The 16,201-nt window shown below is 31.8% G+C and overlaps 1 protein-coding gene across 2 annotated transcripts in view; it reads left to right on the plus strand.

Moving 5' to 3' along the window:
* Positions 1 to 16,201, plus strand: part of LOC118185639 (uncharacterized) — a 669,417-nt gene that overhangs the window by 299,640 nt on the left and 353,576 nt on the right. For both annotated transcript variants that reach the window (XM_085813050.1, XM_085813052.1), the window contains one exon: positions 2,055 to 2,081. In XM_085813050.1, the coding sequence (XP_085669176.1) occupies positions 2,055 to 2,081 (27 nt within the window). The remainder of the gene's footprint in view (positions 1 to 2,054; positions 2,082 to 16,201) is intronic.

Here is a 16,201-nt window from a genome sequence, read left to right on the forward strand (position 1 = left end):
TATTTACTCAGTTTAGTAATATATGAACTACTTAGAAGATTTTAATTTTGATCGTTAGAAGATTTGCCATCTTTTACTTGGTAGATTATTTTGGTCATTGCATCTAATGCAAAAAAAAAAAAAAAAAAAAAAAAAAAAAACCTAAAGCTATACTTAATTACTGTAAAATAAATATCATATAATTTCAGAATAAAAATGCTTTTAAATTTAAAAGTATATAAAGGCGTTTGTCATAAGTGCTTCCGAAAGACAAAGGGCATCTCGATTTCCATCAGTAAGACAAGATGGCAAACACAGATGTTTCAGTGTTCCCACTTTTCATAGTTTTTGTTTACTACCATCAATAAAAGGACTTTTATTAGCAGAAAAATTCTGATGTGGACACCACATGACTTCCTTATACGGCCAATTAAATTATACATATTTTTGCTGCAACAATAAACTTATATTAAATGTTTTTAGATATTTACAACAATAAACTGCTATTAAATGTTGATAGACTAATTATACATATGTATAAAAACTGTTATTATGAAGCCTTGAGCTAGATTTCCTTTTTCTCGAAACTTAATTTTTTTTGTGTTTGAAATTGCCAAAAATGAATATTTTCGTCATTTAAAATACTTCTGTTAGGTGCACAACTAGGTGATATAGCATTCCCATATACAAAATTGCAACGTTCTACAGCTAATCGTTTTTGAGTTATGCGAGATACATACATGCATACATGCGTATTTACGTACAGACGTCGCTAAAAAAAAATCCTTTTCGAATGAATTTCCTTTTCCCTTTTGGATCCATTTTACAATCATTTTCGGGGAAAAAGAGTCCTTTGATATGTCCGTACGTACAAAACTCACGCAAAAAAATCGTTCAAATGGATTTGGGAACAGTCAAAATGGATATTTCTCAGGAAACGTGACACTCGAAATTAAATTAATTTTCGAGATTACAGTATTTCATTTACTTTACACCAGGAAATAAAAAAGGCTGCTTGAACTATCTTATTTATCATTTTTCTGTGTTTTTACGTTTTATCTATGACGATTCTTGTAGTTTTCGCCATCGAAATCTTTTCTTCGAAAAAAAAAATTCTTTTCAAAAGGTAAGAATATAAATTGAAGTACAAAATCATGTTTTATTAATGCATATTTTATTGATAACATAAAATATATACTACGAAAAATGTAGATTGCATCGAGATAGACATGTAGTTCCTATTATCCTGTTGTAAACTATTTCTATAGCATATATATTTTTATACAGCATAATTAAAAAGACCTGATCTATTAAATTACATCAGAAAATATTAAGGAATTAATTTAGGCTTTTTATTCCAAAAAAAGTTAAAGCAATTTTACAAGTTTCGTTTTCATACCTATTTATACTGAGTAGTTGTTTTCCATGTAGACGTTTCGTGTTTACTAACAAGGTAATTTGCTATTTCTCTATCGTCATTCTTCCCCGCTATTTCGCTATCATCATCATTCTTGCCATTGCTTTCTTCGCCTGTGTCTACCTTTTCTTTAACGTGAACACGTGTATTTTGCATTTTGATTCCTTAAATATCATTCAGAATAAGTTTAATTAGTACATTAGTTAGTCATATTAATTCAATTTGTAATAAAAGTTTCATTGATATTGCGTGTCAAATTTAAGTAAATATAGTATTTAAGAAACCTCTCTGTCGTAGAATATATTGGCTAATTTAGTTGTCATTTGTTGCTCTAAGCTTATTTCTGTTTTCTCGTATGACGCTTCAAACAAATTAAGTTAGTTCAACTTGAATATTTGTTTTTGCGAATTTTTATATATTTATTATTTTAGGTTAAGTGTGTATAACAAAATATTTAAATGCGCTGGTAATGATGAGAAATTTGAATAACATTATGCTTTATAGAAGGTTTTTATTTTAATAACATTTTTCTGTTTTTGCAAATGTATTATAGTAATATATTTTTTATTCATTAATTATATCTGTTTTGCGTAATATTGTACATGTTTGCTTTATATGTTGTATAATAAGACATTGCATTTTTTCCCTTTTCTTGCAGTGTGATACTGTTGAAGAGGAGAAAAAGGTGAGCTTTTTTAATATTAATAAATTATTTACAGGCTTACAAAGAAAAGGTTGGTTGATGAGAATTGGATAAAGAATGATTAATGGGCTTAAGCTGAAACAGCTGGCGTTTCTAAAAAAAACTGGAAGAATAATGCTGAAAATGTCTCTAAATTGCATGTATTAAATTTTGTTTAAAAAAGATAACAACTGATGTAAAGCAATTAAAGAACCTTGTCGTAGGCTGTAACACTTTTTGGACAAATTTGTTTTAGAGATAACTTTTTTATTAATTTTTGTAATCATAAATCGTCTAATTATCACGGTTTTTCTAGTCATTTCAATAATATTAGCATTAATATTAAATCGACTTTGTTTTGTTAAAGTTTTTGTTGTTGTTGCACAATGTTTTAAAAGCGTGTTAAAAGAGATATATAAGCATTTAAAATTTAAATATTCACATTTAACAATTTTCCCCACAATTGGTTTAATGTTTTTTTAATGCAAAAAAAAACTGTTATTTTATGATCGAAGGTAAAACACTAACTTTTTAAGTATATAAAAAATTCTTTGGGAAGAGTTTATATATTTTAATACAATCTTCAGACATCTGTAGAATTAATTCACTCAAATCACGTTAAGTTTGCCTGTGTACCCCTGTAAATGTATTTATACTGTATACATCATTATAAGGCAACAAAACAAACTTTACATTTGCTTAGTCTTGGTCGTAAAGGGTAAATTGCAGCATTGTCAGTCATAGTAATAATGATAAAAAATATCAAGATGATTTATTATTACATTGTAAATTAAATTCAGAAGCATTTAAAATTATTTATTTTTAAAGTTTCGTAAAAAATTTTATATCGTAGCATTTTTGGGCTTTATATTTTCCTATAACAATAAAATTCTAAAGAAAATGGAAGCTTATAAGAATAATTTATTTGCGGTTTTATTATCTTCCGTTCTGCTGGGCCACTGACAAAATTCAAATTGCGTTTTTCATGTCTCGAAAGCGCGACGTAGGATATATATTAGATTTATATATAGCATTTCTAACATAGGTATTTTGACACAAAATCGGACTTTTTCTGAAATAACATACCAATTTTTTTCCATATTTCCATTCTACGACTCAAATTATGCCGGGATTTTGAATTTTGTAAAACTTGGTGCGAATTTTATGGAGAAATTCAAAAATTTATCTTGGCGCAATATTTTCAGTTTACACCAAGAATAATTCACTTGGCGAACTTCTTAATATATGGCAACCAATTTTTCTTTCCCTTCCATTATGCCTGAGCGCAAAAAAAGGCACCTCGTTCCTACCTTTTTACATTGTGCATGACGGAAAAAAAATCACATCATTACTACTTTCAAACAATTTTAGCAAAGTGTATAAACCACATTTGATGTTTTATCGCTTTCAACAAATGTGCCAAATTTCAAAACGTGGCAATATATAAAAAAATATATTCACGTATATCTTCGGAAATTTTGAATAAAAAACTGTCATTTTTTGCAGTATCATGGTAAACAATAAAGTACATACAAGCCCATCGCACGATGGCAACATCGCAGACATGCTTTTCGCGGACTTAACTTGAAAGTTTTTAAAACGTGTTAACGCTTTATCCAGCTCCATTAAAAGAGATTGCTGCTACTACGTTATTGAAGAGATTAATTAAATCATGACCTTTAATAATAGTTAACTACTTAAGTTTAAAGGTCTGTTAACTAATTAAGATACAATAACACGCGGAACAAATATTAATTTAGAAGCTAAAACAACAAAAATCAGCGCACAACTGTGAAAATTTGAAAATGTGACGCTGATTTTTGTTGTTTGATTTCTAACTTAATATTATGATCTGTTAACTGTTATACGGATCATTAACTTTCTACTCATTTTGAATGATTAAGTTTCTTTCAATTTTAATTTATTGTTATTAGTTCTTCTTGCTCTCGTTCTCATTATTCTAAAATGCAATTAAAATTTTTAAAGGCTGAAAATACATATGTGCGATGCGATAATAGCACCGCACATGTAACTTTATTTTGTACGAGTGAACGTTTTATTTTGCGCGACGATGTTTTAAAACTGCCATGATTTCGAAAACTTTTATTTTCTACGATGATATTTTAGAGCTACGATGCGGTTTTTTTTTCCATGCTTTCTTTTCGTACACGATGTTTTCTTCATAACGTTTTAGTCCGCGATGTTTTTGCCTATAAACAGCCGATAACTTTATGAAATCTCATTCAAGAGAAATCCTGAAAACCTATATAAATAACTGCAGTTAATAAAATAACAAGTTATTTTTCAAAATACAGCAAAATTTTTAAAAGTTCAATTAGCACACGCGCAGGATTTCCGAAATTACTAGCCGGTTTTAAAAACATCATATGGCTTAAAACATATTTAGTAAACGCATTTAAACAAAATTACATCGTTAGCCAAAGAAAATGCATCTGCAAAACGACTTATGCCATAAAATGTCCTCCTTTCAAAGCATATTATTAGCTTTCATTCCTTTATTCTAAGAGCGGAGGGTTGTTTCCTTACAGTTTAACTTCTTAAGCTTACGTTAATATGTCGTCAACCTAAACTTCGCATTAATTGTTTTTATGTTCATATCAAAGATAATAATATAATTAAATAAATCCCGATTGAATTCTTTTCGAGCTACAAAGACATATATTTTTTTCATAATTTGCATTCAAAGGATTTCCTGTTTACCTCCAAACATTTCAATTATTCAGGGATAATGAAACGAAAGAAAAACAAAATATTATCTTTTCATTGGTTCTTAAGAGCAAATATTATATTTTGATACACGGAAAAGCTACTTTTAATTACGGAAGAATTAGTTCCACATTTCTGGAGATTAGTGAATTGTTTAATTAACCGGTCAGCTCGACAGAGGATAGTTTTTTTAATTTTTTATTTTATTGTTATTTTTTAATTTCTGGTTTCTCTTATGTTGCCAAACGTATTCTGGAAATGAGATTTTTTTTAATTTGCTGTTTTGTTAAGATGTTTGTTCTGCGAAACCTTCTGTGTATTTAGTTTTTTTTTTTTATATTTAATTTTCCGTGTAAAAATATTAATGTTAGGAATTTGACACTAATATTTATTTTGACTTATTTAATATTTGTTTAATTTTTGTACGTAAATATATAATATAAAACTGACGTGATAGATGTCATAGTTTTGCACTAGCGTTTATTTCTGCATGCGTGACAGTGATAATATAAGAATAACTTATCCATGCGTATGTATTTTGTATAAATTTTATCTTTTGCATTTAAATCGTAGTTTTTATGAAGATGCAATATTAAGTATTTATACGTATATATGAATATATGCGGATAATTAAATAATGAAACTAACAAGCTTTTATCTACGTAAAGTAATATGCCGTGGTTGGTGTAAAAGAAACTTGTGCTAATATATAATATCATCATGCAGAATTAATGTTTAACATAACGTACATTTTTCAATACAAAAATGCAAAAATATTAACAATTTTTAAAGATATATATGCTTGCTGGGAAAACAATGGTGATATTAGGTAGTAATAATAAATCTGCAGAGCTATAAACTAACTTTCATACTTACTATCTGACTTCTTTTGAAACTAAACATCCAGTGTCTAAGCAGAAAAGATCGCTGAATTCCTATTTGACTTAAGCTCGCATCCTAGTGAAAGATTGATTTTTTTCCTGATTTTCTCCATCTGTGACATGAATACGAGACGCTTTTCCTTAGAACGTCCTCTAGTCCTGTTTTTTTTTTTTTTAGGCAGATAACCCTTGTGTACTTTCTCTAGTCAATTAACCTTACCTTTTCTGGTAGTAAAAATGTAACTCATTTTTATTACTTTTTTGTGAAAAATTCCCTTCCAGGTTTTTAATGCGTTTTCTCATTTTTCATTTATTGTCTGTTATAATATGTTCATAATATCAGTAAATATATATAATAACGGACACGTAATATGCGACTGGGTCGAAAAAGTTGAAAGAAAAATCTTTATTATTGTAAAGCTTTGTTTGTATGCACTTGTTACAGAATTTTTATCACGATTATTTTATTTTTTAATATAAACATCAGTGTTATAAAAAATAAAAAAAATTGTTTAAAAAAGCATTGTTATAGCATTGAGTTTTTTTTTTATTTTTTTATTTTTTTATTTTAATGTCTTTATTCTTTTAATGAGGATTATTTTCACTTTGTAACTTTCTTCTTATACTTTTAGTACATTTGTTTCACATATTTAGTTTCTGATCATTTAAAGGGGCAGTTAAGGTTTTAGGTTTTAGGAGCGAAAATATGAATGCAATTAATTCAACTGGAAGCAAAATTTTGGTTTAAAATTTTAATTTTCGTCTAAAAATTCTTAATTTGTATAATTGTATTGGATATATAACGTATATTACTAAACACATGTCCTCTTTTTTTTTCCTATTTTTAGTCCAAAGGGGCTTTGTGCCTGAGAGACTATTGTTTTCGTTTTGCGATTTTGCGTTGAATCACTCTGAATGTCCGTTTCACTTTTCAAATTGTTGCCTCCAAATATTATCACCCTGTATTATATTTGAAGAAGTTAAATAATGAAGAATCTGCATAAATGTATGTATGTTACGCGCATTGTGGTAAAACAACGGTACCTAGAGCCCTCCAATTTTGAATGACGTAATCCTACTGCTAATATGGGCATATGAAAGCTCGAATTTCACTTCAACGAGTTTTTAACAAACTAAATGATTTCAAAGCGAGCCATGGCAACGTTGTAAAAAAAAAATATTATCTCTTGCGCGTGAGACTGTGTATCGGAAATTCTTAAGATATGCTCAATTTAAAATTATTTTGCGATATTGCTCTTAACCTTTTGAGGCCGGGGCTTTGTTAGCAGTAAAAGCTACCAAAGGACGGGGAATCTTGAAACGAATGCTTTCCCCCCTTTAAGAAATCACCTCCTATTTGCAACAAAGATTCTTGTGTGTAGTTTAATGGATTCTCAGAGGGGTGCATCCATGTCGCAAAAGGAAGACCTTTGAAAGAGATAAGTGGTTAAAACCCCAGGGACGTCAAATTTGACATTTCACCCCACTTTTCAGCCTGGAAAATGGGGGAAAAAGACGTTGCCACTAAAGTGGACAACCCCGTCTTTTCAAAGAGAGGACTCTATGGCCACTATAATGGCCATCCCGTCTTCAAAAGGTTAAGCTGCATTTTACGGTTTAAGTGCGAAGAACGTGATATTTAATAAGTAAAGGTAACACACAAAATGTTTAAAAAATGCCTCTTTAAATGTAATTTAAAATCTGAAAATCTTTCATCTGAAAACCAGTTTTTTTTTTTTTTTTTTTTTTTTTTTTTTTTTTTTTTTTTTTAAATACTGGAATAAAATCCATGAACCTTTTAGAAGTATAAGAGAACTGAATTCGTGTTTGTGCCGTAAATTGTTAAAACTCTATATACTCCAAGTGATACTTTTCTGAAATGTAAACTAATATATCTATTTAATTTCCAAATGTAACAAATGAAATTGATTGGAACGAGGATAAAAACTAGCAACAGCAGTTTGCCTAATTCTAGCAATCGCAGTTCTTATTGGTAATTTTCGTCTTCTGACTAATTGTGTATTTAATTGTAGCAGTTATTCGTGTTTCAGATATCTGTATGTGTTACGCATTTTACATTGATTTGGATACTGTAAAAGCAAATGCAATACAGTGCATATATAGTTTAAAAAAAGAACTGTTAAATTAATTTAAAGGAATGCGTAGATATCCGCACTGTGCTTTCTCGATATTTGATAGAAAGGATATTACATATTGTATATAAAATAAACATAAAATTCCCTCATTTGCAATACAGTAAACAGATGCGTGGCCTGCAGGAAAAATACAACTTAATTATCCGGATTCCTCGTGTAGGGACATTAAGTTTGGAAACATGCAAGTTGAAAAAAGAACAAACGCCTTCCCTGGGAATCTAATCACGGACCTCTGGATACTGGCCCAGCGTGCAGACCATTACACCACGAAAGCATGCCAAGAAGGTAGGAGAAATACCTTACATAGGCGACTGAGGTTTTAGAGGACCAAGTCGATAAATCCTGGGTGAGGAGAATCATCATCCAACACCCATTTAGTTCGGGCGCCAATCTAGAGACATTAGGATATTTTGGAAGCAAGAGAGATTGAAAAATATGCGATGCCTTCGCCGGGAATCGAACCGCGGACCTCTCAGTTACGTGCTGAGCGTGCAGATCACTACACCACGAAGTTTTCCTAAGAAGGTAGCAGAAATACCTTATACCCGAATTAACTGAAGACCTGATTTTTTTCAGTTACGCATTTTGAATAAAAGGGGGAATAATTTTATTCCTTCTACGTTCTGGGAATAATTTTATTCTCAAATCGGCTAGGCAGATGGTACTAGTTTACACGGGAGAAAATTTGGTGTAGCATCAGGGTGCCTGGGTCCAAGACCCTATCCCTAATCGAAAAATAGTGTAGTTTACGAAAGATACAGGAAAATAACTAGAAATATTAAGAAATATTTAATTAAAAAATATACATATTTACATGGCTTTTTTACATTTTTACATTTTTTTTAAATATGTTTTCAAAATTTTTGATTATTTAAGCGGCCTAAGCAGCTATAACGATATAGGTTGTGAAAAGATATGAAAATGCCGTCTGGAAGTCTAAAAAGGGCAGTCAAGCTGGTGATAACCTGTCAAGCAGGAGTGACATACAAACAAAGATAGAAAAGAGTAATCTTAAAGTGAATCCAAGGGTGCGCTATGATAATTAACAATGACATTACGAAATAGATAAAAATATATACGGTACGAGTTGTCTTGCAGTGATTGTTCGGGTAGGTAGAGTAAGTTCGCAGATTGTTGATCGTTATTGTGCCTTTTAAACAAAGTTACGTGAAACTATCCTACGCATGCGCCCTGCCATGTTGAGTGGTGTCATCTTCCTCCATGGATAAGACCGGCCCTTCTTTGAGTTTGGCCTTCTCGCCAGACTCAAAATCGCTTCAAAAGTTAAAGTGGGAAGTCTATAGTCACACCTCCAAATAGATTTAGCAACCATTCTTTAGATTTAGCACCCATTAGTCTTTTTTCCGAAATTGAATGAACATTTGTCTGGAATGATATATTCTCTTCAAAGAGTAATCTGAAAACAGCCACATCGAGAGAACTCGCTCAATGGGCAGGAACGTGATTTCTACAAAGCCGAAGCCGGGTTAAACAAATTGTTCCTGCGTTCAGATAAATGCCTAAATAGATTTTGTTATTATCATGAAAAATGAAAGGCCTTAATTTGCTTTTGTATTTTCTGTCTGATATTAATTAAAAAGTTTTATTACCCTTGTAACCTTTTTATGGAGCCACCCTCGTATTTGGAATATCCCTGCGCTTCTTTAAATGCATTGTTTATTTCTGATGGATGAGAAATAACATCTACCAAGTCGAAACCCATCTGATCCTGATCCTGGTTTGTCAGAAATTTATAACCTTTCCGTCCAAGTCACTATGTTAATAAACCGTATTGGGAGTTTTTGAACAAATTAGTTCTATATCAATCATATTGTGCATAAAAAAAAATTTCACTCTGCTTCGCTAGTAGTTCTTCATTTTATGTATGAGTGTGTATTTCAGTATCTTCTTGTTTTCATTGAAAATATTTTTGATGCAGAAGTTATGTGAAAAATGTTTGATTTGTACCCTACATCAAAGATGAAACATATCAAGTGCATATGGAGATCCAAAAATAAAAAATGCTGATGGGTTTTCTAAACATAATGGTAAAATATATTGAGATATATTGGGGATAATATAAGTCATGCAAGAATTATAGTTCATCCTCTATCACCCATTCTCTGTCACAACAGAAACGGGAGAAAAATGTGGACGGTACCACCAAAAGCAAAGAAGATAAATATATATATATATATATATATAGGGAGAAGCTATTTTCTCTCAGGAGATGAAGAGATAGCAAAATGCTCCGCCCGAGACTATTGGTGGGATTGCTTAGTGTTATATCATTTGGCTTCGGATATGTTAAGGCACAATATGAATGTTTGTTTTGTCCGAGCTTTTTGTTGTGTTATATTCTTTTATTTAAGAACGTCATATATCTAGATGTTTGATTTTCAGGATTTATTTTAGTTTCATACGTTTGAGAAGAGAGGTATAATAAGAACATAAAAACCTGGAGACTAAAGGGAATTTTGCTGTAATTCAAGGAACATTTTCTGTAAGGAAAGTGTTTATAAGTCTCTTCAAATGTTCGTTTCGTCAGATTGCAAATAAACTAAAGGTAACTCAATTTCATAAGTCCTTCTCTCCTTTTAACAAAATTTCTTTAATTAAAGAAAGACTTGGTATTCGAGCAGCAAATTAAAGTAATAGAACAGCCTCATTTTTATGATAAACAAAATGAGTCTTCCCAAAATGCATATGTAGTATTGTATGCTCATTTTGTTTTAAATAAATAAATAAAAAAATCTTAAAGGTTTTTAGATTTTAAATTACGTCCAAAGGGGCGTTATTTAACTTTTTGTGTGTTACCTTTATTTATTAAATATCATAGTCTTCGCTCTTAAACCATAAAATTCAGTTCAAGAGCAATATCGCAAAATAATTTTAAAATGAGCAAAGCTTTAGAATTTCTGATACATAGTTCCGCGTGCTGGAGATAAAAAGGTTTTCCCCCTGGAGAGTGTTGTCATTGCTCGCTTCTCAATTGTTGAGTTTGTTAATCAAAAACTCGTTAAAGGTTTACAAAATATGAAATAGATAATAAAGCAAATTCGAAATTTGGGCCTTCCAGATGCCCATACTCGGGTGGAAACGTACGTTATTCAAAATTGGATGGCTCTAGGTGGCATTGTTTTTTCACAATGCGAGAAACATACATGCATTTTTGCAGCTTCTTCATTATTTAATTTCTTTAAATATAATACAGAGCGATAATATTCGACGGCAACAATTTGAAAAGTGAATCCGGACATTTATAGTGAACCAACGCAAAATGCCAAAACGAAAATATGGGCAGATTGCCCCTTTGGACAGATAGCAGCGAAAGCAAAGCAAACATAATTGACGTTAATAGTTAACCACTTTCAAGATGTCCGAAAGGATTTGTGAGCAATGAATTTCTAAAACTTCTAGGTGTAAAATGTAAGCTGAAACTTCGCAATAATAGGAAAAGGAATATGTTTGGTACAAAATGAGTCACATTTAACTGCTTCGAAAGTAATACGTTAACTGTAACAACTACAGTAAAATAAATTATTTATTTGTGCATAAAGAACCAGAGTTAGATATGGGCATCCTTTGTGACGTATCCGACAGCGGCTCTAAATTGAAATTCGAACCACACACATCTCATTATGTCAAGATGGGTTCCTTACCAGCAACTGCATGCATGATCCCTTCCTTTTCTTAGATGCGCTGAATCACGTAATAGAAGAGATTTCGAACTTAGCATCTTTTATGTAATAGGAAATACACGCAGGTTTATGTCGACTGAACGTAGATACCACGGAAAAAGAAGAGAGACATCTAGAGGAGCACGCCCACTCCTACCAGGAAATTCAACGTTGAAATAAATACAGTAGCCCTCATGAAAATGTGAGGATCTTCTTTTTATTGAGAAAGGAAATCCTTGCTATCTTGCTGTAATTTTGGCATTAGCCACAGATGCAGCATATATGAGTACACTACATCCATAACATCATTTTGCGCATAAAAATACTCCGTAGTGGCTACATCTGCAATTACTTTTATGAGTAGATTTTCATGTTTGAGTTTATCGTAATGACGGTTTGGAATTTGACGGCTCTGTGACTAAACAGATGTAGACTTTTTTAATATATAATTAAAATTGTTATTTTTATGGTAAAAAATTTAATTTTAGCATAGTCGTAATAAGTATTTCATTGAAATTTCTTTGGAGTCTTCGAATCATGTTAGTAGATCATTTCGCCGCTTTTACGATTTTAAATAGATGTCCTTTTTAATACATTTAGTTAGATAAATTGATGTTCATCAAAGGTCATTGCATTTTTTCAAATTTTGCATTCAGGCTGGTGCATTGGCAAAATGGCAAGAAATATTACATATTCTAGTGTTCAGATTTAAACTTTTTTTTACTAAAGACGGCCGCAGAGATATTTAATGACATTTTGATTATTCAGTAAATTGCTGGATTTCTTTGTACAAGTAGTAGAATCTTTAGGTTTTTTTTTAAGCAACAGATAAAAAATGAGCAGTGCCTTCGCCGGAACTCAAACCTGGAACTCTCAAATACGCGCCGAGTGTGCCACTCTTACACCGTGAAGGCATGTTGGAAGGAGGGACAAAATACCTTATATATTTCCCCCTTTAAAGGACGACTGGGGATTAGTGGACCCAACTATCTGCTCCTGGTGGTGACGAAGTATTGTCCGCCACCTTTTAGTTCGGGGCCACTGTAGTGTCATTCGGTTATTTTGAAGCAGGTGACATAATAAAATGAGCAGTGCCCTCACCACAACTCAAACCTGGACTCTCGAATACCCGCCGAGTGTGCTAGCGTTACACCGCGAATGCATGTTGGACGGAGGGAGAAAATACCTTATGTACTCCCCCTTTTAAAGGGCGATTGGAGATTAGGGGTTCCAGTCGCCAAATCCTGGTGATGACCAACTATTTTCCATCACCTTTTAGTTCGGGCACCGCTGTAGAGTCATTAGGTTTCCTTTTTGAAGCAGGAGACGTGAAAAATGTGCAATGCCCTCGCCGGGACTCGAACCTAGAGCTCTCGAATACGCATCGAGTATGCATCCAATTACACCACGAATGAATGCGAAAAGAAGAGATAATACATTATAAATTTAATATCATCAAAATATTAAATTTTATCAAATTTTCCTCTGGAGCGGTTTAATCGTTTATTTTTCTTATTATTTTGCGAGAAAAATTATGCAAACATTTTCTAGTTTATTCCAAGTTCTGGAAATTTTCATATTAAATTTTCCTTATAGTCTTTCAAATTTAACTTCAGCAGTGTTATCTAGATGAATTCTCCTTCACATTTTAGGTTCATTCGTACAGCTACAGTGGAAAATAAGTAAATTAAATTTTATTTATCTCTTGTTTTTTAAACAGAAATGACAGCAAACATTTAAGAGCCATTCGTTAAATATAAGGTTTCGCTTGCAAAATAAATATTTTCGTTATAAAACAACTCAGTGAAATTTTATACCATATACTCATAGCAGATTTAAAAAAAAAAAAAAAAAAAAAAAAAAAAAAAACCCACTATCACTGAATTTCATATTTCCCGGTTGATTACATTTTTCTCTCTGTCCTCCACATTTTCATCTAGAAATGACGGAATTATTTTTCTAGCTTCGAGCAAGTTGGGAGATGAGAGAGATTAATGTTCATTTTATAGAAGAGGAGTGAGATTGGCGTGTTTGATTGGATTTTTAACGAGAGAATTCTCTATGATTGGGGGGAGAACTGGTAATTCGATATTAGGAAGTGGGTTTCGTTTAATTTGTTATCCTAGGATTGACTGAAATTGAAACGTGGATTTTCTAAACTACTTGGAAATGTTTATTTTCATTTGAAGAGTATTTTATGGATGTATTAGCAATAGCTGAGTTCTTAAATTGAAACGCCTGTGGTAGTTTTTGATGTAACTGAATTACTTCATTTGTCGATGTCGGTATTAATGCTTGAAATGTCTGTTATCATGTAAATTTTTTTAATTGTTGTTTTGATATATTTTGAATAATATGTAAATATATTTGTGTTGCATGCATAGAAAATATTAAAATGATATGCATTAAAAGGACATTAAACTCATGTTGGTTTTTGAAAAAAGATGCATCTTTAGATGCACAGATACGGAATCCCGTTTCTTTAAAAACGTGAAAGCATTCCGTATGTTATTGATATTCGTTTATATAAAAAAACGTCAGTATTTGCTAATAATAGAATAGATATACAGGGTGTTCAAAAAATCCCTGAACAAATTTATACCAGCCTGTTGTTTGGGAATGGGACAACTGATAACCTTTGGTATTGGTCACACTTTCAACAGCAAGTTTCAAAGTTTTTGTTACAAGTAAAACAAGTTACACAACCTCTACAATGCGCATGACTAGTGGCACGTGAAATATTAAAGCGATGTTCCAAGTCTGGCTATGTATGGTGCAACATCGCATGATTAGTGGTTGCAATAGCATTGCTGATTCTGGTCTTAAGATTCTGGTTTAGATTAATTCTGGTTTTGTACTACTTAACGTTTTCAAACGGTAAAAAAAATGTCCTTAACATAGGCCCACGTCCATACGGGTTATGTCAGGCGAATGTGATTCCCATGGAATGCCTCCATCCCTCGTGATTCATTTGTTGGGGGACGTTCTGTCGAGAAAAGTAAGAACGCAGAATGTCCAGCTGAAACATGACCATCCTGCTGAAACATGACCTCTAACTGACGGTGTTTCAACTTTGGGCGATTGTAATTAATCAATGCAACCGAGGTAAACTCCCTCTGTTACTGTTTGTTTATGGAAGAAAAATGGTTCTAAAATCTTGTCATGCAGCATCCACACCAACTCTCGCTTCAACTCCATTGTTATTTGAAGATTTTCGGATCTCAAATTCTCACATTATATTTACATTAAACCAAAATAAATTTCTACGAAACACTTTGATATCCGTTTGTTAACACTACAGAAATTTACAGCACTACTTGTTACAGGTTATAGGGTGCTTCACAGTAAAAGGGCAAAGTTGTTCAAGGATTTTTCTTGACAGTCTCTTTCTATATATACATATATATTAAACACTGCTGTATATTTATAATATATATAATTTTGTGTATTTGTGTAAACAAATTAATGATTCCTTTCATAATTCTTTAATAGATATATTTTAGAGTATTTTAGTGGAAACTACTGGGCCTCTATAATGATTAATGGTGAGGCGAGATTCTCAGATTGCTTATGTGATATCATGACGTCAGTTAATCGATTTACGTAGATGGTCCGTTTATAAATTATTCCAATTTGAATTTATTATGGACGCTGAACTACGAGTGCTTTGTGGGCGTGCTTAGGTAATTATATTTGCGTAAAAGCTTACATCAGTAGAGTATTAGCCCTTTAGTAATCTCTAACGTATTGCTTAGATCCCTAAAGCTAAATGATTATACTTTTCTGTTGTTGGCTATTAGCTGGCTGCAGAGAACTTAATTCACTTTTGATGTGCAGAATTAATACAATAGGAAGTAATACCAGCTAGAGTATTTATTAGGACCTGTAATTTCTGGACAGTAATAGTAATAAATAACAGCTGAGCATAATTCTGAGTTTTGCTGAAACTTAGAGCTATTTAGTATTAGGTACATTAACGCCTGTTTAAGCCTTCACCTGAATAAAATATTGCTCCGCTTAGCACGTACTCTCTTTAAGGTTCCGTATCTCTTACTCATATATATAATTTTGTGTATTAATAGCGTTTCCGGTTAGAAAGTAGAAACTTCTCTAACCCCTTGAGTATGAACTAACACATTTGTTCTATTATTATTTTTCTTTTAAATGAAAGAATTTTACTTTCAAAATTCACTCGTACTACAGTTTTCGAAAAAATATAAGGCAACACCATATAAAATATTTCATAAATTTATGAAGCTTAAAAAAAGACCGCAGAAACTTCCAAATATTTGTATGGAGACAAACGTATGCAAATATCTAAACAAGTCTTATCTAACAAGTGAAGATATCCAAACAAGTGAAAAGTTCCGATATTTTTTTGTTGTTGTTTTATCCTTTATGGTATTACATAGGCAATTCTCTACTCGGATTTTTGAAGATGTCTGGACTTGCACTTAACAAACATGTTCAGTATTTGTTCACAGCGAGTTACGTTTCGTCTTCGCGAAACAGGAAGACGTTTCTGAGAATATCCTGTAGAGCTATGATTAAATATTATGTTAAACTTTACAAAAACGGTTAGGAAACATTTAAAATGTTGCGGCATATATTTACTGGTAAGACAGAAAGCTGTTGTTTAATATTTGAATGGTGTAAGCACTTCAAAAACATTAACATGC

This window comes from Stegodyphus dumicola, chromosome 3, assembly GCF_044657685.1.
Source record: "Stegodyphus dumicola isolate Sdum_Otavi_A_Nest chromosome 3, ASM4465768v1".
NCBI classification, from domain to species: domain Eukaryota; kingdom Metazoa; phylum Arthropoda; class Arachnida; order Araneae; family Eresidae; genus Stegodyphus; species Stegodyphus dumicola.